The 25,415-nt window shown below is 48.4% G+C and overlaps 1 protein-coding gene across 2 annotated transcripts in view; it reads right to left on the bottom strand.

The window, feature by feature from the left end:
- Window positions 1-25,415, bottom strand: part of Vdr (vitamin D receptor) — a 52,770-nt gene that overhangs the window by 10,616 nt on the left and 16,739 nt on the right. For both annotated transcript variants that reach the window (XM_005067160.4, XM_040753894.1), the window contains 6 exons: window positions 23,064-23,140; window positions 20,218-20,365; window positions 11,073-11,203; window positions 4,388-4,572; window positions 4,071-4,179; window positions 1,765-1,936 (listed from right to left, as the gene is read on the bottom strand). In XM_005067160.4, the coding sequence (XP_005067217.1) occupies window positions 1,765-1,936; window positions 4,071-4,179; window positions 4,388-4,572; window positions 11,073-11,203; window positions 20,218-20,363 (743 nt within the window). In that variant the 5' untranslated portion in view covers window positions 20,364-20,365; window positions 23,064-23,140. The remainder of the gene's footprint in view (window positions 1-1,764; window positions 1,937-4,070; window positions 4,180-4,387; window positions 4,573-11,072; window positions 11,204-20,217; window positions 20,366-23,063; window positions 23,141-25,415) is intronic.

The raw sequence follows: 25,415 nt of genomic DNA, 5'->3' as shown, positions 1-25,415 counted from the left end.
TGAGTCCTGAGAGGTATAAGGCAACACATGGGCTGTCTGCTGGCAGAAAGAAACTGGGAGGTGCAGCTCTGTGAACTACCAGAGCTGAGAGGATTGAGAGGATGGTGTGGTAATGTCGACAATAACTAAGTCTTCCTTCACGGTGAGAAGCTGACAAAACCAGGGAAAGCACCTCATGTTAGCGTCTGTCCAACGGCGGCCAGCGTTGTCAAGTCACTAGCAGCTCCCAGGGCTCAGCAGGGAACCCGAGTTTCAGCATGCGGAAACAGTCTGGCCTTAGCTACTGCTACCACAGGAAGGGATGATGGCATTGCTTTGTGTTAACGGACTTCTTGACCATGCTACAGACAGGTTTGATGGGAACGTACCCAGTGAACTTTTGGAAACAATGAAGAGATTGATATGCATAAATATAGGTCTAATCATATTTCAATATATATATCAAAAGTGACAATACTGTATTGTTTTAAGAATATTTAGTACTGCGTGGATAGTCAGATACAAGTAACATACATACATATATATATACATACATATATATTTATATATGCACATGTGGTGTGTGTGCATGTTCAAATGTGTATAAATACATGTGTAAACATACATGTAGAGGCCAGAGATTGACAATGGACATCCTCCTTGATCTCTCATCACTTTGTATATTGAGGCAAGGTCTTCCTAGGTCCTAGAGGTGGCTGATGTGACTAGTCCAGGTAGCCATCTTGACCTGGGGATCCCCTCTGCCTCCAAATGTTGGAGTTACATGACTACCATACTAGTCTGGATTTTTTTTAACTTTTATTTTTACTTTATATGCATGGGCATTTTGTCTGTGTATATGTCTGCATACCGCATGCATGCAGTACTTGTGGAGGCCAGAAGGGCATATTCGATGCCCTGAAACTGGAGTTCCAGACAGTTGTGGGCCACCATGTGGGTGCTGGAATGGAATTTGGGTCCTATGGAGGAGCAGCCAGTGCTCTTAACTGCTGAGCTGGCTCTCCAATCCTGGCCTGGATTTCTTATGTGGGTACTAAGAATATGAACTCTGGTCTTCACACTTGTACAAGTGCTCTTAACCACTGAGCTATCTCTCCAACTCCACATGCGATTATTAAAGTAAATTTAGACATGAGTGAACAAAATCTGCGTGAATGAGTCTGTAAGGCAAAACGCTTCCCCTAGAAGAATCCTTTATCTCTACCTATTTTGGAAAGAAGGGCTTAGTATGATTAGGAGGTGGTATTTTGATACAGATTTGGGTGAGGAATGGCCAGGTCATATATGCCAGGGAAACTGCCTCCAGTTTCCTAGGATTCCTGAGTTGTTTCACAAGTCCAGAAGTCCTATATGCTCACTGTCACTTCATCCTGGCCTCAGAATGGGTGTGCAGGAACCTTGTAGGTTGAATCTAAAGGGATGATGTGAGGACTAGTTTCAAGCCAGCAGTGGGAGCCAGATGCAGGTATCTAGGGCTCCTTGTCCTGGTTCTGATGCCCTAAAAGGATCTTAGCTAGCCATGAAACCTTGGTGGGATGTCATTTCATCACCCAGAAAGTGAGCAGTGGAACTGCTCTCAAAACTGTCTCTCAACATAATGCTGGGCAGCTACATGTACTGGAGGACAGTCTTGGCATGGTCTAGAGGTCCTGGTGTAGGCGCTGCTCTGGGATGTGCCTGAGGGAAGCAGCAGAAGACTGCCAGGCATCGTCTAGTTCCACATAGGATCCTGACAGTTTCCCACACACCGCAAGAGCTTCTTACCTGAATCCTGGTATCATCTTGGCAAAGCCGATGACCTTTTGGATGCTGTAGCTGACCAGGTCTGCTAAATGGGGCAACATGGAGAGTTGGGACAGATCCAGGTTCACCAAAGGGTCATCAGAGTCCTCTTCATTCAGATCCAGGTTGGAAAAGTTGGATGGTTCCATCATGTCTGGGAAAGATGAAGAAAGAGAGGGAGCTATTTAGAGACACCCAGGCCAGGCTCTCCAGTGAGGACCTGGGGTGCACCCGAGGCAAAGGTACCTCATAGTGACTGCCTTCTCCCAGAGCCCCTCTTTCTTCCCAGGCTCCCTCTGGGTCTCTCCCCATCTCTTATTTTAGCTCTTTGAGACAGTAAATCCAAGAAGCTAGAGACAGTCTGGAAAAAAAGTCCTTTTTAACTATAATTCTGCAAAGCATGCAGTCTTCCTAAAGACACGATTAAAACCTGTGTTTGGGACCCCCTCAACCCAGGGGCAAAGGCTTACTTCCTCAACCCATGGGGCAAAAAGCTCACTTCTATTAAATGATCAAAGAACTACAAGGTAGAGAATATTTATATTTTCCAAGTATACACTGAAGACAAATATAAAGTTGATGCTGGAATTTGTAAAAACTGAAGCATTGCAGAGAGTCTTGTGCAGCTAAGGGTGCTGCAGGAGATGTGTAGCTATGCAGGTCATCTGAAAAGCTACTTGAAACCAGTAGCTGAGTGTGCTCATGTGCTCCTGTAATACCAGCTCTCAAGAGGTGAAGACAAGAGGATGGAACCTCTTTTTTTTTTCTTTTTTAGACAAGGTCTCACTATGTAGCCCTGGCTGCCCTGGAACTCACTTTGTAAGCCAGGCTGGCCTGGAACTCACAGCACCCTAGTGCAGTGATTAAGGGTATATACCCCCCCCCAGGAGAGAGAGGTCTTATCATTATGTGTAGTGATCCCACTTCCACGCATTCATTATAAGAAGAAAATTGGAATAAGTATAAATATTTACCAGGAGAAAAACTGAAAAACTAGGAACCAATCTAGATATCCAACAGTAGGGAATTTTGGTATTTTTTAAAATAAAATAAAAAAAAGAGAAGGGTCACAAATCATCAGGCTACATAGCACAATTCCATTTCTGAAGGAAGTCAGAAAGACACATCAAGGGATTAACAGTAATTTCCTTTGAACATTAGGATCCTAGATTATATTATACAATAAAACGTATTCATCTACATTTTCTAAATAGCTATGGTGAATATATGTTACTTCTGTATAATCATTTTTAATTAACATCATTTTACCTTTCTGAGTTTGGAAACATACTATATGAACATACATTGGTGGGTGTAAGGACCTTGGACCAGTGAACTCATGGAAAGTTTAGCATCATTAGCACCCAGGAGGCAGGTGATTCCCTATGAGTTCCAGGCCAGTCAATGTTACATCGTAAGACCCTGTCTCAAAATAAAATAAAGAATAATAGACTCACCTAAAGGACATACGTGATTATAAAAAGCTGAAGTACTGTTTGTCCATAACTGGGACAATGACTATGTCATCTGATGGAAAGCGGGATGAATACTCGGGGTGGAGGGGGAGAGGGGAGGGAGGGAGTGCCAGTCACAAGCCACGCCCAGTGCTTTCTTTCGTGTTTGACCACTCCCTCCCCTCTTCATTTCTGGTGGGTTGGCACTGTCTGTACACTTGGCACTGGCACCCTGCTTCAGTCCATGCACAGGTAAGCCACAGAGTCTGGAGGGAGGCCGAGACTCTAGTTACCCAGAACATGCACACATGCTTGAGGCCCAAGTCCCATCCCCACCTTCTTCCAGGCCCTGAGAGGAGGACGCCGGAACTGGGTGAGAGGTAGAGGAAGGAGGAAGGACTAGGCAGGATGATGAAGATGAACACATAACAGGGCCCAAAGCAGAAAAGCACAAAGTCCAGGCTCTCAGAAGTTGAAGGTGACAGGTTGTCTGAAGCCATAGTGCTGGTTGATCCCAGTACACGGGGCCATAGGGCCCTTCACATCATAGGTCGCCTTCACCTTCCAAAGAGTCCAGGACCCACACTTTGAACAGTGAGTGACCTCCAGGTCATTCCAGGGAAGAAGTCAATGACAGACAGAGCTTGGCTCAGAGGCTGAGCCTGGACCGAGGGTCCATCTGTACAGCCAGAACCCCAGTATGGTCTCTTCCCGGCATATATCTTGCACAAGCCAGCCCTCTTTCCATAAAAGAAGGGCTGTATCCCACACACCGCATGCAAATGGGAGATTTCTGTCCCTTCCCCCAGCTTGCTCGGTCGAAGGGCTCCTTACCCAGTGAGGTGGTGTACGGATCAGAGCTGGAGGAGGAGGAATCCCCAGAGAAGCTGAGTGTGGGCCTTGCAGGATAGCTTCCTTGACTCCCATTCATGCGAACTGGGGGCTGGAAGGCAAAGAGGGGTTCTCAGAGGTTCCTATTTGGGGGCCATTCTCCTGCCTCTGAGAACAAAGGCTCCAGGGAAGGTCTGCAAGAAGGGCTCACAGCGGACGGCGTGGCGTCCATACCGTCCCAGATCCTCCCTGACCCTCCATCCCTGCTCCCCAGGCCTAGGCTATTATCTGATTCTCAAGCCCTGGGCCAGCAGACAAACCCGGAAATCCTTGAAGTCAGCATAGGTGGGGTCGTAGGTCTTGTGGTGGGCATCCAGCAGGATGGTTATGATGCGCTGCTGCTCCTCGGATAGCTTGGGCCTCAGGCTGTCCTTCAAGGCCTCTTCCTCCTTGCGCTTCATAATCATCTCCCGTTTACGCTGCACCTCCTCGTCTGTCAGGATGACTGTGGGGGCAAGAAAGGGAGTCCTGAGAGATGGCCCCAAATTCCTCCAGGAACACTTCCTCCATTAACAAAAGAACTGGTATGGTAGGGGCTGGTCAGCTCCTTACATGGGGGTGGGAGGTGGGGCAGCGGGGGCTCTGTGGGGTCCAGCGGCCATGTTAGCTCCCACACCATGACATGATGGAAACTGGGTTTTCTACAGTGAAAAGGCAGGTGTATGTGGGAGGAGTGGAGATTTGTCTGGTAATCGGAAGTCTAGATTCTCAAGGACAAGTTGTGGGACCTCGGGGAGTGGGGGGGGGATGGCAGACTTTCCAGGCTTTTAATCTCCTTCAGTTTGGAACATATGGTTTCTTCCAAGGTCTCCTTATTGGAGAGGAGGGGAAGGAAGGAAGAGAGGAGGAGTAGGAGAAAACACCCCCAAAAGACTACCTGTTTTGAGAACTGGATGTGTGCCTGGCACAAAGCCACATGTTACTCCTGGCCCGTGCCTCATGGTCCATGACCGTGTGGCCTTCCCTGTGTTGGACGCTAAGGAATGCTGAGAAGACCCCCTCAAAGCAGCCATTTCCACATTCTCATTTCCTGATGTGGAACTCAGCCGTCTGGTCCACTCTAAACAACATGCAAAGTCTTTGTTCCCTCGCTTCTCTGCATGACAACATCTCCGCCTTTCAGTTTGGCTAAGCTTGGGGCTTCTGCTCAAGGAATGTTTTGAGTCCTCTTGGAATCCCTGGAAACTGGAGCCTCATAGTCTGGGTCTGGGCGGCACTCCTTCCGGTTGGCGGTAGATAACTAGCCATGGGAGATCCTTTGTCACCTGTAGGCTGATACAGGGGCTTCTGCAGTGGCGCCTGCCACCCTGTGTTGGGGCAGCTGCCTGCACGGACAGGCGGGAGCAGGGATGCCTGGCACAGCAGGCAGGCAAACAGACCGCCTGGCCAGGGCTTGCCGAGCCTGCTGTTAGGAGTGGGCACCAGGGCCCCAGCCTGTAGCTACTTGCTCTGTGCTCAAGCTGCCAGGGCATCTGCCCACAGAAGTGTGGAGTTTCACAAGAACAGGGGAACGAACCAGAACCAGAGAGAGCATGGGTTCTGTGCTTCAAGAACAGTCCACTGACCCCAGCCCACCGTGGAGGAGGAGAATGAGAGAAGCCGATGGGGGCTGAGGAAGAATCTATGGTGGGCAGGGGTGGAGAGTGAAGCCACAGGCATTTGAGGAAGCCTTTGAGAAAGATGGTGCCATCTTCCCACAACCAAGGTACACAGCCCAAAGAACAGTGCTGGAATGATGCCACGCCCAGGCGGCTGACTCATCTGCCCAAAGAGCTGCCAGCCCTCCTCCCACAGAGGGTGTCTGCTCAACCCCTACGAGGTCAGGTGGGGTTGGGGGAAGAGGTGCTAGGAGCACCTGGGGAGGATGGGAAGGGCCGAAGGTCACGGCCTGTGAACCACGGTCAGGCAGGCGGTCCCTTTCTCCAGCCCATGTGACCAGTGGGCAGTGTGAGAGATGGGAGCTGCAGAGGCAGGGCTCTTCCCGTCTCACTGTGGGCGTCCGCAGGCATGTTGATCAGCCTGGCCGATTTTGGTAGCCCTCCCAGGATGCTGTGATGCTATTCTCCTGCTTAGAAACTTCTGCATCTTCCCTGCTTGCCAGGACCAAATTGAAGTCAAGGCCTTTCATGATCTGGCTTAACTCTTTCCAACCTCGTTTCTCAGCGTCCTTGGACACAGCTTCTGTTTGTTGTAGGCATGTCGGCATTGCTGACAGAGTCTATTCTTTTCTGAGTGGCCAGCTCTTTGCCCTCTCTCCCATGAAGCCTTTCTTGATTTCCCTGATCTGCTCTGAGCTCTTGTTCCCACATTGGCACCCGAGTCTCCCACTCTTTGAGACTCATAGCTACAGGTTTTAATAAATGTTGACAGAGAAACTTAAGTTAAGTGCACAGGCTGCTCTTCCAGAGGACCCATGTTCAATTCCCAGCACCCACATGGCACCTTATAACTGTGTCTACAGTTCCAGGGGATCTGACACCTTTATGACAATGCACATAAAATAAAGTTAAATTATTAAAAAAAAAAGGATGCCCAAGAATGAGGGCTATGGCTTACAAATCTTGTGTCCCCTTACAGAGGCTAGTCGGGGAGCTGGGGGTGTTCCTACCATGGAACTTGCCACATAGTGTGACACCAACTATCAAGTATATCTGTATGGAGTGTGTCTACCATGTAAATCATTTTCACAGGCACTGAGGATTACATAATTGTGATTGAAACACTTCCAAGTCAGACTGATCTGTAAGGGACTACCCGAACAACCACAAGCTTTTCTCAGATGATGCCTTCAAACTCTGCAGGCTCAGGGATACCCCAGAGTTGTTGCTTTGGGGTCTTTGTGGAATTTGGCACAGCTTCTGTAGACACCTCTGCTAAGTTTTGTGTATGTGTTGTAGACACCTCTGCTAAGTTTTGTGTATGTGTTGTAGACACCTCTGCTAAGTTTTGTGTATGTGTTGTAGACACCTCTGCTAAGTTTTGTGTATGTGTTGGCTCTGCTTATTGTTGCTTGCCTCTAGTGGTACGGCATTCTTTCTCTTTTAAATGTACTTTATTTTATTTTTAGGAGTGTATTGCCTGCATCGTGTACTATATGTATGTCTGGTGTCTGTAGAGGCCAGAAGAGGGCATCAGATCCTCTGGAACTGGCGTTACAGATGGTTGTGAGCTGCCTTGTGGGTGCTGGGAATCAAACCCAGATCCTCTGGAAGAGCCATCACTGCTCTTATCCACTGAGCCATGGTCCCAGTCCCATGTGCCATTTTGTTGTTTTGTTTTGGCAGGGTCTCATTATGTGTCTCGGGCTGTCCTAGAACTTACTATGTAGACCAGGCTGGTCTCAAACTCAGGGATCCATCTGTTTCTGCCTCCGAAGTGTTGGGTAAGGGCCACCACATCAGGCCTTAGGATTACTTTTGATCTTTTGGGACCTAGAATTTCTGGTGATCAAAGTTTGGCATTACATGAAGGTAAGAATAATGGTGACTTATTGTTATTATTATTTTTTAATGTATCTAGCATAGTTATAAGTACCTTTTGGGCCAGGCGGTGGTGGCACATGCCCTTTAACTCCAGCATTCTGGAGGCAGAGGAAGGAGGATCTTTGTGAGTTCGTGGCCAGCCTGGTCTACAAAGCAAGTTCCAGGAGAGCCAGAGCTGTTAAACAGAGAAACTCTGTCTCGAAAAACCAAAAATAAAGAGGGCCTTTTGTACATTGGCTCACTATAACAATCCTCTAAGGTAAATATCTTCGTAGAAGAGGAAAATGAAGCGCAGAGAGGTTGTGTAGCTTGCTCAGGGTAACACAGTAGAGCCAACATTCAGACTTAGGCAGCCTGGTTCTGGAATGCATGGTCATGCCCACAAGTCCATCTCTTCCTGATTATATCAAACTATAATATAACTGCTCAGTGAGACTCTCTTAGACATGGAGTCCTGACACAAACTGTCCCGAGGAAAGCTAAAGAGTGTGAACAACTAATGGAACCATATTTGTCAGTGATTTACTTGAAGAAGACAATAAAGATTCAAAATTAACTTCAGAGACAAGCGTCGTGATTCAATGGGAAAAGTCGGTCGGGAGGGTGCTTGCTTGCCAAGCCCGGCCACTTGAGCTGAATGCTTGGGCCCACCTTGTGGAAGGAGAGAACGGACTCCCGCAAGTTGTCCTCCGACCTCCACAAGTATTCTATGACACATGCCCCGGCTTAAACAAACAAACAAACAAATACTTTAAAGTTCAAGGCTAACCTTTAACACCTTTCTTCCCAATGCTTGTGTTGAATAGCAGCCAGGCCTCTCTGCCTGAGGATGACTGGTGAAATCTGAGACTCTGGTTCCTATCCAGAGCTTCCAGGAAGCAACACTGATTAGGGACCTTGTTCACACATTCACGAATACGCTGTGTGATCTGTGAAATAATTAGCTTAAAGGGCTTAGTAACCTCTTGGGAATTTTAAAAATAATTTTCTTGGTGAGTTGATACTTAGATGCTACTACTACTGGTTCGAAGATGCTCTTTTGAAGTGAAGCCAGTGGCCTAGTAACGGGGTCCTGGGGAACTCTGCAGTGGATGAGATTGAACATCACTGGTTGGCTGAGGCAAGCCGGTACAGCCTCCACTTCCTTGCAAATCCCTTGGGGGACATGAAATAAGCTTTGCATAAGTTATTTGCATGTAAAATGTTTCCTGTCCAACAATGTCTAGACTCGAGTTGGAAAGTCAAGATCTGCAAACGTGAACAGTTTTGAAACGTGAATATGTCACTAGTGACTTCAGAACATCAAGAGAGAGGACATAACTTTTCCCCACAAATGAATGACTCAGACAAGATCAGAGTTAGGCTCCGCTTACTCATCCCTGTAGGTTGATGAGGATCTAGAGATAATAGCACGTGGAGAGCTGATATTCATTCTACAGGTTCACTGAGCACCTCCTATGTCCCCGGTGCCATGCAAACGTAAGGAAACTGGAGAGGAAAGATACACATCTATGAAAACATTGACGTTATAACAAGGGGGTGGTTCTGGGTAGGACAGATGTAGCAAGATGCAAGAACTCAACTCCACAGTCAAGACCCTGAAGCAGACCCTATCTCAAAAGCAATGAGAATAAGAAACAAACTTCAGATAAGAACTGTCTAGAACTTGAAGACAGAGGAAAGGGGTCTTAAGAGGAACAAAGCTCTCTTCAGTCTATTCCTTAGGGCTCCAGGCAGAGTGTAGGGATGCAACAAGGGCTGACTCTCTGCCAGTGCCTACGGGGTTTCCCTAGGTGGAGCCCATAGGCCAGACCTAGGGCAGAATAGATGCATATATCACTTAGTTCAGAGGCATAATAGCTTAATTCTCTTGACTTTTCTTAGCTGCTAAAAAAAAAGTAGTATTCGCATGCTTAGGGGTTGTTCTGCAAATTTAAGAGGAAAATGTGTGCTCTAGATGCCTCGCCTTCCCCTGCTCTCCTATGGAGGGCCAGCGTCCTGATCCAGCTAGAAGGAAGGCTGAGTAGTTCCTAGTCTCTCCTAGTAGTTTGAAAACAGTGAGATACTTGAATGTCGGGGGGGGGGGGGCAGGATGGGGAGGGACAAAAGCCACTGCAGGGGGTTGGCTCTGGAGGGTTCTAAGCCAGGGACTTGAAGCCTCGATGTGCAAAGCTGGGTGACCCAAGACAGGAGCTGCATCTCTTGGGAACAACTTCCTTCCAGAGCAGTGAGAGCTGGTTCCGTTCTCGTTGGAGCTCCCATCCCTCTCTTCTGGGAGCCGTGGACAACAAAGATGAGACCCAAGCTGCTCTGAAGGAGGCTATCCACTCCTGGCTGGCTGGCACCCTCGTGTGATAGCACGTATGGGGAGGGCTGGTTTGCTTCTTGTGGGGCTCCTGGGAGTGTCTAGAAAGGGACCTGGGTTGAGCCGTAGTCCCAGATCACCACCAGCGTGCTTTTTGGATCTTGTTCCTGACATTTTGTCCTTTCTGAGTCTGAGAGGATCTTCAAGTGTAAGCAACAGCATCTTACTGAACCCCAACAATGGAACCCGGAGTCATTCTTGGATGGCAGGAACCTTAGGACACTACGGAACCTTCTCCGAAGGGGTACTCTGTTCCACAGAGGCAGGCCACTTCCGTGTGCTCACTTGAGCACGCGGCACAGGACAGGCCCCATTAAGAATGTCTGAGAACACCTAGCCAGCTTTGGGCTTCGGCGGCGTCTCACTCTCCAGTATAAACACAGGAGGTGGGGTTGGGCAGTGACTAGGTAGCAGCCTTGGCGTGTCCAGACCTGCATGTTCCTGTGGTATGAACAGCAACTGAGGTCTGGAAACTCCTTCCAGGGCTACCAGTGTTGGCTGGGAGCTGGGATCAGGACTGAGGATCCTTAGTTGAAGGCCCTAGAAGGAGGGCCAAGGTGACTTTCTGTTTTGCTTCTCGAAAGAGTGCATTTTATTTCCCTCTCATCCTAAGTCCTGGTCTATGACTTCCATCCGCTCCTGACACGTCTTCCTGGTTTTTCTTCTCTTCCTCTTTCCTCACATTCCTATAACCCAAAGAGCTTCACAGGGTGACTGCAGGCCCACAGCTTAGCAAGGCAGGGACCCCGTCCTAGAGCCAGGGTTTGGGGTCTGGGTGTAAATGCTGACAGCACTGTTGAAAGGGAACAAAGGCTTCTGTGAGGACCAGGGCTCATGCTCCAGCCCAGGTGGCACAGACGAGCCCTTCCCCAGCATCTGCTGAATTCTATGGGTTCTCTCTTTAAACACAGCTCCTTGAAATATTCTAAACTACAGCCACAACAGCGTAGCTTCACCCACACCCTTTCCCCCGGTCCGGGATCCTTGGGGCTACAGTAGGTAGAGGCAGACCTCGGTGGAGAAACCCGAATGGCAGTGACCACAGCATTTTTGTGACTGCAGTTAAGCCCCCACTCCCATCTGTCTCCTGGCACTCACATTCTTTCATCATGCCGATGTCCACACAGCGTTTGAGCCGGCAGGCCTGGCAGTGTCGACGGTTGTCTTTGGTGATTCGGCAGTCTCCATTGAAGGGACAGGTGAACAGTGCCTTCCGCTTCATGCTCCGTCTGGCAAGAGGGCACAATTCTGCACTGAGTCACTGACCTCTTAGCCCTGCCTAAGAACAGCCTTCAGGGACCGTAACTATGGAGACCTGGCTACAAGGCCCTTTGATGTCCACTTTCCATTCTATCGGGCCACTCTCAGCGACCCTGAGCCCTGCCCCAAGTTAGGGATACTAACCAAAGACTAGCAGTTCACATTCACTGGAACATGGGGATTAAGACTACCACAGTCCTCAGCAACCAGCCTGTCTGGCCCATGGATGGGGGAAAGACACAAGAGTGAGACTCCCCAGCCACTACGAATAGTTACAGACCCTGTGTATGACGGCCTCACTTAATAGACGGGGGTCCCTGAGGCTAGCAACTATGAAGGCTTCAGATCTGAGAATCGCAGGGTCCAGGGATCAGCTTTTAGCTCCTTGGACAGCTTTCAATCCTAGAAACTCAAAGTGCTCAATAAAGTTGAGTCCTCAGCCAAACAGACTCAGACTCAGCATAGCTCAAGGCCAGACGAGCCCAGGATGAAGGGCTATCTGTTGGCTTTGAACTTTGGCTCTGGTAGCCTCAATTGATGGCATTTCATACCCAAGAGGGCAACAGCAGAGCTAGGGTTGTAATGACAATAGGTAGTGCCAGGCTGTTAGGGGTGGTGTGGCCCTAAGTTTAGGCTACCCTGTCTGTCCTGTGAATGCTCAGGAAGAGACTGAATGGTGTCCACCTTTTTGGGGACAAGAAGCTTTCAGCTTTTGCCTTTATATCTCTACTGTAGGAATAGTCTTTTCCTAGGGGACAGCAAAATACAAAAGCAATTTGGTGCCGTCAGGGTTACCCAGGAATGAGATCATCATAGCCACATTGGTCTATTCTAGGATAGGAGTCATGTGTCCTCCCGTCCTCTTTCCTCTCCTTCCTGCCGTGGTTCTTGAGGCTTCACCTGTTACCACAAATGCCCACGACTCTCTAAACCTCCTCAAAGACCAGATGTTTCTAATTCGGAGCAAATTCTCATTTCCTTTTTGTTCACAACCAGGCATTTCATCCAGGTCTTAGTGGGGCCGCTCCCTTCTCCGCCCACCGTCTTGTCTGGCTTAGGAGTCCTTGCTGTGAACCCTCCATGTGGACCGTGGGTACCAAACACTCCTATGTGTGCCCTTCGCAGTGGCGTGGCAAACCAAGTCTCTGGTGGGACAGAGAGCTCCCCAAACACCAGGCAGGAGGTCCTAGAGGCAGGAAGCTGAAGGAACTGGTTATATTGCGGTGTCGTCAGTTTTCAAAATGCAAGGAGTGTTCTGTAAATTTGTAAAGCTTTTAAATTAAAATTGTTATTTTAAGGTATGGTACCTAGCTCTTCCTGAGTTTCTTTAAATATGTAGCCAGGGGAAAGGAATGGTGTCTGGGAAGACAAGCTTTTGATTGCATACTCTAGGAACGACAGCAAGTTCACTGGCTAGTCGCTGGCTGGTCACCACTGGCTGGTCACTGACTGGCTCATTCTCAGAACCAGGAGCAGATCCGGAACTGGCCTGTTTGGTCTGTCTTTTTATATGGATGTTAGCTGGACCATAGGCCCTTCTGACTTGGAGACCAATTTATTCTGTCCTCCCACCTTCTAAGGGCACTTCAACATGTGGTTGCCATCTAGTATCTGCCCACAAGGAGTCAGGGCAGCCATACTGCCCAGCCCTGGCCCCGGGCTTTGTCCTAAAGCCCCACACCCTACCCTGCCTTCCTCCCAAAGCTAATTGCCTATGAGCCAGTTTGGTTTTGAGAAACAAGAGCCTTCTCATTCCACGGGAGCCCAGTGCCTCTCTCTGCTGTTTCTAAGTCTGAACCCTGTCATTCTCTGGCTGACTGGCAATTATATCCTAGTTCAGGAAGGGGACCAAGGGTGGTGCAACTGGGCTAAATATAGAGGCAGTTTCTAGAAAGCCAGGGGTTATAGAGGACATTGAGCAGTTCTGCCAGAGACGAATTCATCAAAACATGGACGAGACAAGGAGTTGACAAAACCATCAAGTGCCAGGGGCTAGGGCCTCAGGCTGGCAAGTGGGTGACTTCTGCCAGGGGCATGGTGTCAGGTGCCCTCTGAGTTCTGTCTGTGGTGAAGTTTTAGAGATCTCAGTGCCTGGCAGGACACAGGAACTGCATGGAGTCCTTGATAGGGGCGATCAGCGTGAGATCAGTGTGAGATCAGAGACATATTATCTAGGTTGATAGTTGTGATCACCTCAGAGTATGGGGTGTGTGTATGTGAAAGACAGATAGAGAAATGATAGATAGATGATAGAGACTGATGATTGAGATAGATGATAATCATAGAGATAGATGACAGAGATAGATGACAGAGATAGATGATTGAGATAGATGATAGAGATATCTATCTATCTATCTATCTAGATGATATTGTGTACCTTAAATACAAACCAGTTCTCTTTGCCAAATAGAGCCCTGTAAAGCTGGAGCGTTTTAATGTCTAATGTCACTTGATAATGACATTTGTAGCAATACCAATGGGTTCTCAGCAGATGCCCAATAAAACTCTAAGGAAGGTTAACATTGATTAAGACCACAGCGCGGGCTTTCTGGCGGGCATGGAGACCCTAAATACCTAGGCTATGGATTTATCCTGTGGGTAGATCAGGAGTGTGAAAAACCAAGCCTGACATCCGTTATAGACGTCGTTACATCCCAGGACTTCCGCATGCTATATGACCAGGGAAAGTCGGTCAGAAAAGGGAACGGGCTCTAGCAGATAAAGATACAGAGATGGTGGTAGTGTCATCCATTTACATGTGTACTGGTGTGCATGCACATAAATGACATGGCCACACACACACACAGACACACACGGACATGGACACACACACACACACACACACACACACACACACACACGGATACACACACGGACATACACATGGACACAGAGACGTTCATACAAAGAATTCAGAATGAGTAGAAGGAACTGATGGTATTAATCTCTCCCAGGAAGAAATGGGGGCTGAGAAGTGCGTGGAGTAGGAGTCTTGAAGTTTGTTTATGTGTTCTTATGAACTATTTGCTTTTTGGGTTGTTTTTGCTCTTTGAGGTTTTTGTTTTGTTGTTTCTTTTTGAGACAGGGTCTCAAGTAGCCTAGGCTAGCCTCAAACTTGCTTTGTAGCTGAGGTCTGCCTTGAACTTCTGATCTTCCTGCCTCCATCTCCCAAGTGCTACAGTGACAAGTGTGTGTCACTACATTCAGCAAACTGGTGTCTTAGAGAACATGTTTAGTAATAATTCTAAAAGTATGTATCCAACACAACCATTTAAAACGAAAAACTAGCTGGGCGGTGGTGGCTCACAACTTTAATCCCAGCACTCGGGAGGCAGAGGCAGGTGGATCTCTGTGAATTTGAGGCCAGGCTGGACCGACAGCCTCCAAAACAATACAGAGAAACCCTGTCTCGTAAAACCAAAAAACAAAACAAAACAAAAAACTAAATACAGTCTTTGGTTTGGTTGATCTATTAGGGTTTACTATTAATATATACAACCTTGGTCAAGTTAGTTAACCTCCCATACCTCAGCTTCCACATCTCAAAAGTGGAAGCAACAGGCAGGGTTGTTGTTAGGATTAAATAAATCACGGGAAAGAATACACGGCCAGATGAAGAGGACAGAGGGAAGCTGCCAGGGAGCGGCAGTAGGAGGGAATGCCGAGGGAGACTGAAGGCTGTCAATCTCTCCTGCTTCCATGAGACCCTGAGGCCCTGGAAGCTGACATCATGCCTCACACTCACTCTTCAGGAGCTTGGTATTCAGCAGACAGCAGAGGGCCAAAGCATTGCTGCACTGCCACAGCCATGACAGTCACCACAGACAGTTCGAGGGATCTTTGACTGACGCCTGGAAGGCCCCCTGGGGTCAATTGGCTCAGCTTTCCTTTTTCATCTGATGTTTATTGTTTAATTCTTTCTATCCTGAGGCTTTTTCCCCCAGAGACCCCTCCTAAGACATACTCACACACATCCAAGTCAACACAGTACAGAGAGGAAACCACTATCTGTTCTTAGAAAGTGAGACATTTCAAGGGAACAATGTCAGCTGCCATCACCAGGTGCCTCCCCACCAGCGTCTCATTTATCTCCAACTCTTAGTCCTTTTGAGGAATACATATCATCTTTATTCTACAAGCACTTCCAGGAGGTGTAGGGAAGTAAAAAAGCTTGCTTACAGCCCCGTAGTTAACAAGGGAGACAGTGCAATCTAATTAAGATTTCTTGGATTCCAAAGCTCCTGGCCTTCTTACACTCTAAGCTCTTCATCATGAATCTATCACCTTTCAGTTCAAAACAGAGCAGCAAACACAAGCCTGCCCAGCACCCAGGAGCAGAAGCAGAGGCTGGCTGAAGGACTCCTCTGGGATGAAAAAGACTGGATCATTGGTAGTCCCTCGCTGTATGTGTTGGAAGTGTGGGTAACCCTGGTCACACCATCCTCCAGCTCTGTTTTTCTTATGCATAGAGAGGAGCCCTAGGGTGTATACTGAGAGTGAATTCTTGCAAATAGCTCAGATTAGATCACCATTTCTTAAAGATATAAACACAAAACCCAAACAGAAATGGAAATACATATATACATATATCCATATATCCACATATGGATATATATGTTTTTCTTCACAATCCCACTGCCCTTTGCTTCCATGCTCTGGCCTCCTGTCTCTAAGCACACTACTCTTGGGCCATCTATCAACAACCACAGTGACAGTCTTCCTTCCTCACCCTGTAGAGGGCAGAGGGACAGCTGCCCTGGACAAAGTCTCCTCAGCAGCAATGACTATCTAGTGAGCCACTTACTTGTGCCACAGAAGGCCCCGGGAGGTCTCTCCTCCCGTCTTTCCTCTTCACTTTAAGTACTCTGTGTGTAAATCAGCTGGACATTTCCCCATTTCTCTGCTTCCTGCGCAACAAATTCTTAGAAGAGCTATAAATACCAGATGAGCCATCTTCCTGAAAGCAGAACATCTCTCTTGTTCCTGGATTCTCACTAGCCTGCCTTTCACTCCCTGTACTCTGGGAACCCATAATTAACAAGGCCACTGAGGACCTTGGGGCTAGCAAATGAAAACATTTCTTCATGTGGCTGTTGTTGTTTTTTTCTTTTTTTTTTTCTGTCTTGGAACTGACAGCTCTGGGCTTTACAGAGCCTTTTTGTTTGATTACAGTATCAGGGTTCAATCTAAGGCCTCAGACAAGATATGCAAGCACTCCAGCCTTCAAGCTTTTCGTTAACAGATATTAATAGGGTAGCGGAAGGAAAAAAAGAGACAAATGAATGAACTGTTAATCTAGTTTCTAGGACTCCCTCTTAATTTCCTCATCAACCTCAATCTCTTCATCAGAGGGTCCCCGGGTCATTCTTCTGCATCTTTATGCCTTTCCATTTACATTAAACCTTATACATAGTCATTCATCATCAGAAATTCATCCACACTCATCCATAGATCATTATGGATCTACGAGGTAGCTCTCTATATGGTCTCCTTCTGGCACTTTCTTACTTGGGCTCTGCTTATTAATACACAGTTGAGAAGCTTTGGACATCCACACACTCAGCTTTGTGGGCGTTTAGTTTACACTGTAGAGACCATCTCTGATATCCATGTAGGAAGCACATAGAACGTGGAATGGTCTATAGGAGGAACTGGCCAGCACTGGACTCTAACTCTTGACTACAGGTCAACTAAACCATGGCCCTTGCACTTGAGTAAGTCTTAGACTTCCTGGGCTCATCAAAACTATTATCTTGGCAGTTAGAAGTCAAAGTAAACAGTAATGGTCGAAGAGGACAACCAATCCCTGGGCTTGGGGAGTAGCCTGTGAGCAAAAATCTTGCCCATAGCTGCCATGATGGGGTAGAGGAAGCTTCTGAAGAGCTGTAACTTGCCACATGCATCTCTGTAGTACCAAGGAGGTAGGGTCTGAGAAGGAGACAGTACCAGCTGCCTCTTGGAGTAGAAACAGATATGTGACTATGGAGTACTCAAGCAATTATCTGAACTGGACTGAACTGGAAAAATCCCAAGTGAAATTTAAATGAGTCAAATAAGGCCAAGAAGGTGGCAGGAGAATCCAGAAAGGAAAAAGGATGTAGATGTAGCCGATTCTTGTTACTCCAGGACACGTGATCTTTCTCTAACATCACTGTGAACACTGGAGTCCTGAATGCTGAATTGTCTCCTGGGAGAAATATAGGGGAAAGCTCCTGTGAGCCTTGAGTTACAACATTTTCCATCACCTTGATTTATGCATGTTTTCTCTCTACAGTCTTCTTGTTTGAAATTCAGTGTTGGGTTATTAGCAATGAGCCACTAACATGCTGCTTGCTCACAGAGGGAATTAAGCTGACCACACACATACAGTTTCTCCAGAAGGCACACTATGGCTTCTTGAATTTAACAGTACACAACACTTTAGTGCTAAACTTAGGAACCATTTTAAGTAACAAAGCCAATGACTGTAACCCCCGCCCCTGCAAACCCCTCAATAATAACAACAAACGGTGGCATAGCAGTAAGTCAGCCGACGGCTAAAAGAACACTATGGGGGCAGGAGAGACGGCTCAGCAGGTAAGAGCATTGACTGCTCTCCTAGAGGACATGGGTTCAATTCCCAGTGCCCACATGGCAGCTCACAACTGTCTGTAACTCTAGTTCCAGGGAATCTGACACCTTCACACCAATGCACATAAAATAAATAAGTTAAATAAATGTTTTAAAAAAATCAAGCCGCTCTAAAAAACAAAGAACACTGTGACTAGACTAGAGAAGAAACTATTGGTAGAGCACTTGCCGAGTGTGCCCTCCAAGTCTAAGGTTCGGCATCTCTGGGGTGGGGAAGACAAAACTACAAAGACTCTTGTTTAAAGAGTCAGGGCTCCAGCAAAGGCAGCACAGTGTCCTGGCTCAGCTTTTCTGAGAGCGTGTGCATCCATCCAGATGACTCAGCCTGGCACAGCCCTGCGCCATCCATAAATGACAACCAAGGTGTGGCAAGGGGTGATTCTGGTAAGTTTTAGCAGCTGGGAACAATTTCAAATATGGGACTCATACACAACGAGTCTCAACTGTATATATATATGAATTTATTCAGACTTCAAGCCTAAGCCATGGGAAAACACATCCGTCTCTCTGGGAGCGTCAGTCACAAACATATCAGAGTTAGAGTTCCTCTAGTGAGAAACCGGCCTTTACTATCTCATGATCAATCCAGTAGCCATCAAAGGGCCCCATTTTCCACAGATGGGTTGGGGTGGGGAGGAAGGCAGATAGGGAGGGCAAGGTGATTTGGGGAGGGGCTCCATCAATGAACAAAACAGCTCCAGGAGCTGTTGGAATGCTGTGGTTATAGATTGGTGACAGATGGTCTTTAGTGAGAGTCCCAACTTTGGCAGCTCCTGGCTTTAAGTTCATTCAAATTTGGTGAGTGAGTGAGCAAAAGAAAACTTACCAGGAGTCTGAGAGATGGCTACAGAATCTTTTATTAGAGCTAAGGGTGTCAGCGTTGGCCTATGTGGCTACAAAGTAATATGCCACATTGTACTCTATACTTTGCAAATCTCTTTTCTGATATATCATCTCACCAGATCTCAGATCAACACTGCACAGCATCGGGGCCAGATGTCAGCACATGTGTAGAGTTGGTTAGCTGGAACACAGGCTTGTTCAGGATGATTAAATGAGGTTGGATATTAAATTGATGACATGAACAATCCTTTAGTTTTATGACAGGGTTGGTCCCATTGTGCACCAAGACTCCCCTTTACCTCACTGAAGGTGGCTGTCCCACCTGCCCTGGCAGAAAAGTCCAGGTGACACCATGTACAAAGGATTTGAGACCTGGAAGGCCCATTCTCCAGCAGTGTGGGCTTCATATAGCCATGGGGACTGACAGATGGGACTTCAAGACTATAGCCAGTGACATCGTTGGTCTGGTTCCCTAGGGCGTAGTTTTCTAGTCAGCCAAGGGGGTAGCCTGCACCAGGCCAAATAGGCAGTTAGCACCAATAGGAACCCTAATGCACAGAGATCAGATTGCTCCAGGACGTGGAACACTGACCCATGGCTCCTGAGTAAGAGTCAGTGAGCCCGAGGCCTCTGCTATGGAGGCAGGGCCCACACTAGGGACCTGCATTCAGGTTCACTTGATCTCTATGCCACTTTGTACCACTTCAGATGGCCAGGTCGAACTCAATTCGCTTTCTTTTCCTCCCAACGCCCTGATCTTCCATCTACCCACCTGCAGCCACTGGTTCTTTTCCAAAGAGTTACAGGCTGTTCTCTTTCCAATATATGTTGAATGCTAGTTTCAAACTCCCTGCTTCCCAAATCCTCTCTTACCACCTACCCCTTTCTAATCCTCATCTCTGGCTTTGGGTAAGACCATCCCTGGACTCTCTCAGTATTGTCCCCATGCTGTCTGTGCCTGTAATCGTAGTCTCACGTCAGAAAACTGGAGGAGACACTGGCCCTGACTGACCTAACAGGATTGGTGCAAAGCCCTGACAACGACTGGCAGAAGCCGCTGGTTCCCCTAGGTAAAGCAGGCCAAGGCATAGATCAGGTTCCATAACCCTTCGGGGGTGCCATCTCTTTTGTTCCATATAAGAGTTTAGACTGGATGGAGAGGCAAGCAGAAGGGCCAAATTCTGCAGCTTCCCCAAAGACACGCCTGGCTTTTAAATGAGGAGGCTGCAAACCTCAGCGAGGAGGAAGCTCACTCTGAAGGGCAGACACGAGGCTCAGTGCAGCAGGTCAAGGTCTAGTGAAAAGGAAAATCTGCCTTAGGAAAGCAATTTCTGAGGGATCAGAGGATACAGGTGGAGCTGAGAGGCTGCAGAGAGAGAAAAAAAACCTCATCAAGCCCCTGCCACTTGGAGTAAGTGAGAGAGCCATTGCATTCTACAAAAAGCACAGGGGTCCTCTTGAGGGAAAGGCTTGCTTCTCTCTTTCCCATCCCTCTGGAGAGGGGACTCACCTGAAGAAACCTTTGCAGCCTTCACACGTCATAGCATTGAAGTGGAAGCCCGTGGCTCGGTCTCCGCATACGCCACAGATCCGAGGCACATTCCGGTCAAAGTCACCAGGGTCAGGCAGGGAAGTGCTGGCTGCCATCGCCTCCATCCCTGTAGGAACAGCAGGCAGACCACAGCCAGGGTGAGAGTCAGTGCCAGATAGGGCTGGCACCCTTAGCATAGCCAGCGGTCTATGAGAGCCCTTCCTGGAGACAGAGCAGGAAGTTCCTTGGAGCCTTGGCTGTGTGGCTGTCTTTAGGATCACACTGCATTCAAATCCTACACCCTCCAGATCCTTTGCGGGAGGTGGTGGGCCTCTCTGTACCCCACCTCCTCAGCAGACGAGATGGACTACTCTCGGAGGCGATTTGAACAAATGCGTGCACACACACACCCCACACACAGGCTCTAGTCCAGCCTACTTGATCAAGGTCAGTGCCATCCAAGAAGAAAATGGGGGGTACCGTGGTGTGAAAACCCAAGCTCTTGCTATCCTCGGCCTGGGCCGTGCAGCCAGGCAGCTCAGGGTCCCAAATCCTCAGTGGTACCATTTCCATTTTGTCCCTGATGCACTTTGTGTGATTTTGGAAGGCCTTCTGAGTAGTATGAGTCATCATCAATTAGCTAATTTTGTTTTTGGAGATGGCTTCTATAAGTAGGCCTTATCATCTAGACGTGGATTTCACACTTGAGGAAAAGGGAGAGACAGGGAACAAAGTGTGGTGTTGCTGGCGCTCCCTTCTCAAGAAATGGCTGACCTTTCTCTTCCATTGGGTAAACTTGGCCATGGGCTTTGCTTGCTACCTCTAACTGTCGTCAGGCTCCGAGTTGACTCCAGGACACCTCAGGTCTCCCTAAAATGTTCTTGGACTCAACCTCCTAGTTCCTGTGAACCCTCTTAGGGCCATGGCATGTCTGAGTGGCCTCTTTGACCTAAAACAAGTGGGCTACCTGGGTTAGGAGGAGAAGAGCAGAGAGACAGGGATGAGGGGGCACGTACCTGCTTCTGCCTCAGACTCTGCAGTGGGTGAGAGAGGTGGGTCTGGGCACATGGAATGTCAAAACTCATTAGTCAGATGGGGGCAGGTTTCCAGTCAGTTTCTCTGTGCAGCTTTGGCTGTCCTGAAACTCATTCTGTAGACCAGCTGGCCTGGAACTCACAGAAGTCTGCTTGCCTCTGCCTCCCGGAGTGCTGAGATTAAAGGTGTCTATCACTATCTCCTGACCCTCTTTTTTTACAATTGTATTTATTTGTTTGTTTATTAGTTTTTTAAAGGTTTATTTATTTATTATGAATACAACATCCTGCCTCTATGTACATCTACACATCAGAAGAGGGCACCACGGATGGCTGTGAGCCACCATGTGGTTGCTAGGAATTGAACGCAGGACCTCTGGAAGAGCAGTCAGTGCTCTTAACCTCTGAGCCATCTCTCCAGCCCTGTTTATTAGTTTTGCATGTCTCTGTGGGGAAGTTATGTTTGATGCACACATGCCATGATATACTTGTGGAGGTCGGAGGACAACTTGAGGGTTCGTCTTCTCTTTCTCCCATGTGGAAATTGCATCAAATCATCAGGCTTGGCAGCTAGTGTCTTTATGTGCTGAGCCCTCAACAGCTTATTAACCTCAAAACAATTAAAAATAGAGGGAAAAGTTCCTCGTGTCTGGCAACATTTTCTCTATGCAGATGTTTCCTACCTGTTGCCCATGCACCAAAGATAGCTATAATGTAGCTTAACACAAAATTGTAAGCTTATTTAAAACATTATAAGGTGTGTGTGTGTGCGCGTGTTTGATTTTTGGGGGGCTTGTTTTTGTTTTTTAACTTAATTATGCAGCTCTCAAGCATGAACTTTGTGACTGGTAATGTCTAGTTGCACTGTCAAAAGGTGGAACACGTTTGTAGGATGATCCCATGTCCAAGGTGAAGTCTATGAGTTACTAGAACATAGCAGGCATCCAAGATGCGGGCAAGGATCCCAGGGCCCAACATCATGACAGGGTATTAGAAGAAGATGTTTAGGATGCTTCTGGCTTCACCCTAGGTCGGAGATGATGCTGCTGCTCCAAGGCATCATCGTGTTGCTACAGAGCTAGGGTCAGCCAGGCTCCCAGCGTCTGGTGGGTTTGGTGGGAAAGGAGAATTCAGTGGGAGCTGGGGAGGAATGCTAGTCAGTTCAGTCCAGCACGAGCTCACTGAAGAGGCTGTGACTGGTGCAAGCCACTAGAGCAGTGAGACACTGCCTTCAAGTCATTAGGAGATCTCCTGGCGTGGGGCTAGGAGCCATTGCATTAGATCTGGCCGCAAGAGACGCAGAGTGAACAGGATCCTTGCAGGATAATAGAGAGAATGCCCAGCTCTGCTTGGGGTTATTAGATGATGCTAAAAAATCAGTGCTTCATCAGAATTCAGATGGAGAAAGGAGGGAGGCTCAGGACTCAAGGGCCTGGAAGTGAAAAGTTCCAGGAGACACCAAGAGAGAGCAAGGTGGGCAGAAGGGAGAAAGAGAAGACAGGACACACACTGACCGGGAGCACCCCACTGACCGGGAGCATCCCACCAACTGGGAGCACCCCACCGACTGGGAGCACCCCACCAACCGGGAGTACCCCACTGACCAGGAACTCTAGCTCCCACCCTACCCCACACACCAGAGAGTCTCAGTAATGGATTTTGCTGTTATGGGACTCACACATGCAAAGACTGGGCAGTGCTCCTGTCCTTCTACCTTCCTGGCAATGACCCCTCCTTACCACTCAAACACAGAGAGCAGGCTAAGGAGCTGGCTGCTGAGGACACACCTACCTTTAGGAGCAGGGGATGAGTAGAGCCCAAGGATGCTCTCCTGGGAAGTCTCGCAGATACGTCTGAACAAAAGAACCCTAGAATGAACAAGGGGAGACATTTTTTTCTAAAGGATCTTTCATTTCCCAGCCGGTCCTTTAAGAAGATCAACATGCCATACACGACTTTCCAGTGGAATTAGGTCCTAAGATAAAAACAGGTAAGAAGTGACTTTGGGGGCATGAGGGCTGTTGCTGGCAGGAAGGAGGAGGGACCCAGGCAGCAGTCAGAACGGCTGTCCCTCAAGACAGAAGGCAAGCAGCCATCAAACAGTGAAAAGTGAGGGTCGCAGCTAGAGCAGGGTGGGTGCCAACAGCTTTCTCCTGCAAGGTCCCCTGTCACCTGCTGCACTGTCTGAGAGACCTGGCACTCTGCTGACCCCCTCCAGATTTGGCGGATGCTCCAGAACATAGGGCGGCCTTGAATGCAGCTCCGTTCCGGAGGGGACTGCAGCCAGGGGTCCGGTCTCTTGGGTGCCTTCTCGGGCAGACATCTGTGGTCTGTCTGCAGTGAGGGGGAGTAGGCATGAAGGTGCTGTGGGGGTTAGGTACAGTACCACACAGCTTTCCAACCGGATGTTTCCTGCCACTTTTAGCTCCTTTCCAGACATGCAAAGCCTGAGGAGGTAGGCCTGACCCAGGGTCCAGACTCTAGGTCTCAGTGATATGACTGGTTACCAAGGTGGGGCTGGAAAATTTCACCCTTCCTACACCTGACCACAAGACAGACAGAGACAGACAGACAGGCAGGCAGGCAGGCAGACAGACAGGCACGCACGCACACGCTTCCTCCCTGATACCAATAGGAGGTAAACATGGAAATACATAGACAGAGGTTACTGGAACCTGCACCCTGAAAAAAGTCCCTACAGCAAACCCCAACTGGAGAAGGTCTAGTGCCCCCACTGTTTCTGCTCTTTAGAGATTTCTGTTCCATTGTGACCTGGATAAGTAGGGAAGCGAACAGCCCAGGGGGCCTCTAAGACCTGGGCCCAACCCTGGAATTGCCAGCCCCCAAGCCCTTTGCCACCCCTCGGGTATCACCAGTTCCTTAGGGATAACAGGGGGAAAGACAATGGGCATGGAGCTGAGATGACCCTACCCGAGCTAGGCTGTGAGTGGTGGGAGGTGTACCTACCGGGGAAAGACAGACCACAACCTGTCGCCCTTGACCTTAGAAACAAACCAACAAACAAACCTAGAGACTATCTAACACGTTCTAGACCTGCTAAGTGGTACACACTTTGTTTCACTTAATTTTCACAGTGGCCTGTGAGGCAGGGAGCACCCCCATTTTACAGAGCATCTTGAGTGACTTGCCAGGCAGTGGGTGGTACCAAGCAAGGGCGAATGAGGGCAAGCTGACTCCAGTGCCCAAGTTGCCTTCTGTAGACTCCTCCCACTCCCAGTGACATCATCAGATCAGACACCTATTGCTCTGTCCTGGGCTCTGCTCCAGAACCTTCACAGTACTCACTCATTTAAGCCTCACCACACCCTCATTAGTCAGGCATTGTCATTATCCCTGTCTTAAGGATGGGAAAACCGAGGGAAGTTGATTGTGTTTGGAGCTTAAGCAGAGTCTCTATTCACCCTGCCACACTCCCTGTGGAGATTCTCTCAGTCATCTCCCCAGCCGTAAGCCCTAGATAACATTCACGTCTAGTAAGTCAGGAGGGGATGCAGAAACACACACAAAAAAACCCCATGGTCATAGGGGAAGAATGATGCTGCCAGCCCCCGCATCCGGGAAATTCTGTGTAGTACACAGACAGCTGTCATCCAGCCAGCCACTGGGTGGCCCTTTCAGAATTATGCTGGAGTCAGCTCCCGGGTCCAAGAGCAAGTGGATAGGAAAGTGGGTCAAAGACACAGGCTCGAAGTGGGCACCAGTGGAAAAAAAAACTCCGCATAACCAACGGTAATCGTGTTCTGAGCAGAGAACATCCTACTGCTTTTGCTGGGGCTGTCCCCAGAGCAACCTATTCCTGACCCTGACCTAGCTCTGACCTTGTCTTAGCAAGAAATGAGATCACACAGTTCCTGCCCGACAGCAATGTCACAACTATTGCCTCCCCTCCACCCCCACTAGCCGAGCTCAAAACACATGTGCCATATTCCATCAGCAAAGACCCCGAGCTCAGATGAAGTCCAGGACATGACACACACGGATCCTCCTTGGAGTCCTGCGGGTGACTGAGCTGCGAGTGTGTGGATGGATGGCCTGGAACTGTCACACGGCTGGCCACTGAAGTCTTCTCCAGTTCTGAGAAAGCCCCATCAAGATGAGGCTGTCACTGAGAATGACCGCTGA

This window comes from Mesocricetus auratus, unplaced genomic scaffold (genome assembly GCF_017639785.1).
Source record: "Mesocricetus auratus isolate SY011 unplaced genomic scaffold, BCM_Maur_2.0 Super-Scaffold_100010, whole genome shotgun sequence".
NCBI classification, from domain to species: Eukaryota; Metazoa; Chordata; class Mammalia; order Rodentia; family Cricetidae; genus Mesocricetus; species Mesocricetus auratus.
This window is presented reverse-complemented; position numbering and strand designations above follow the sequence as displayed.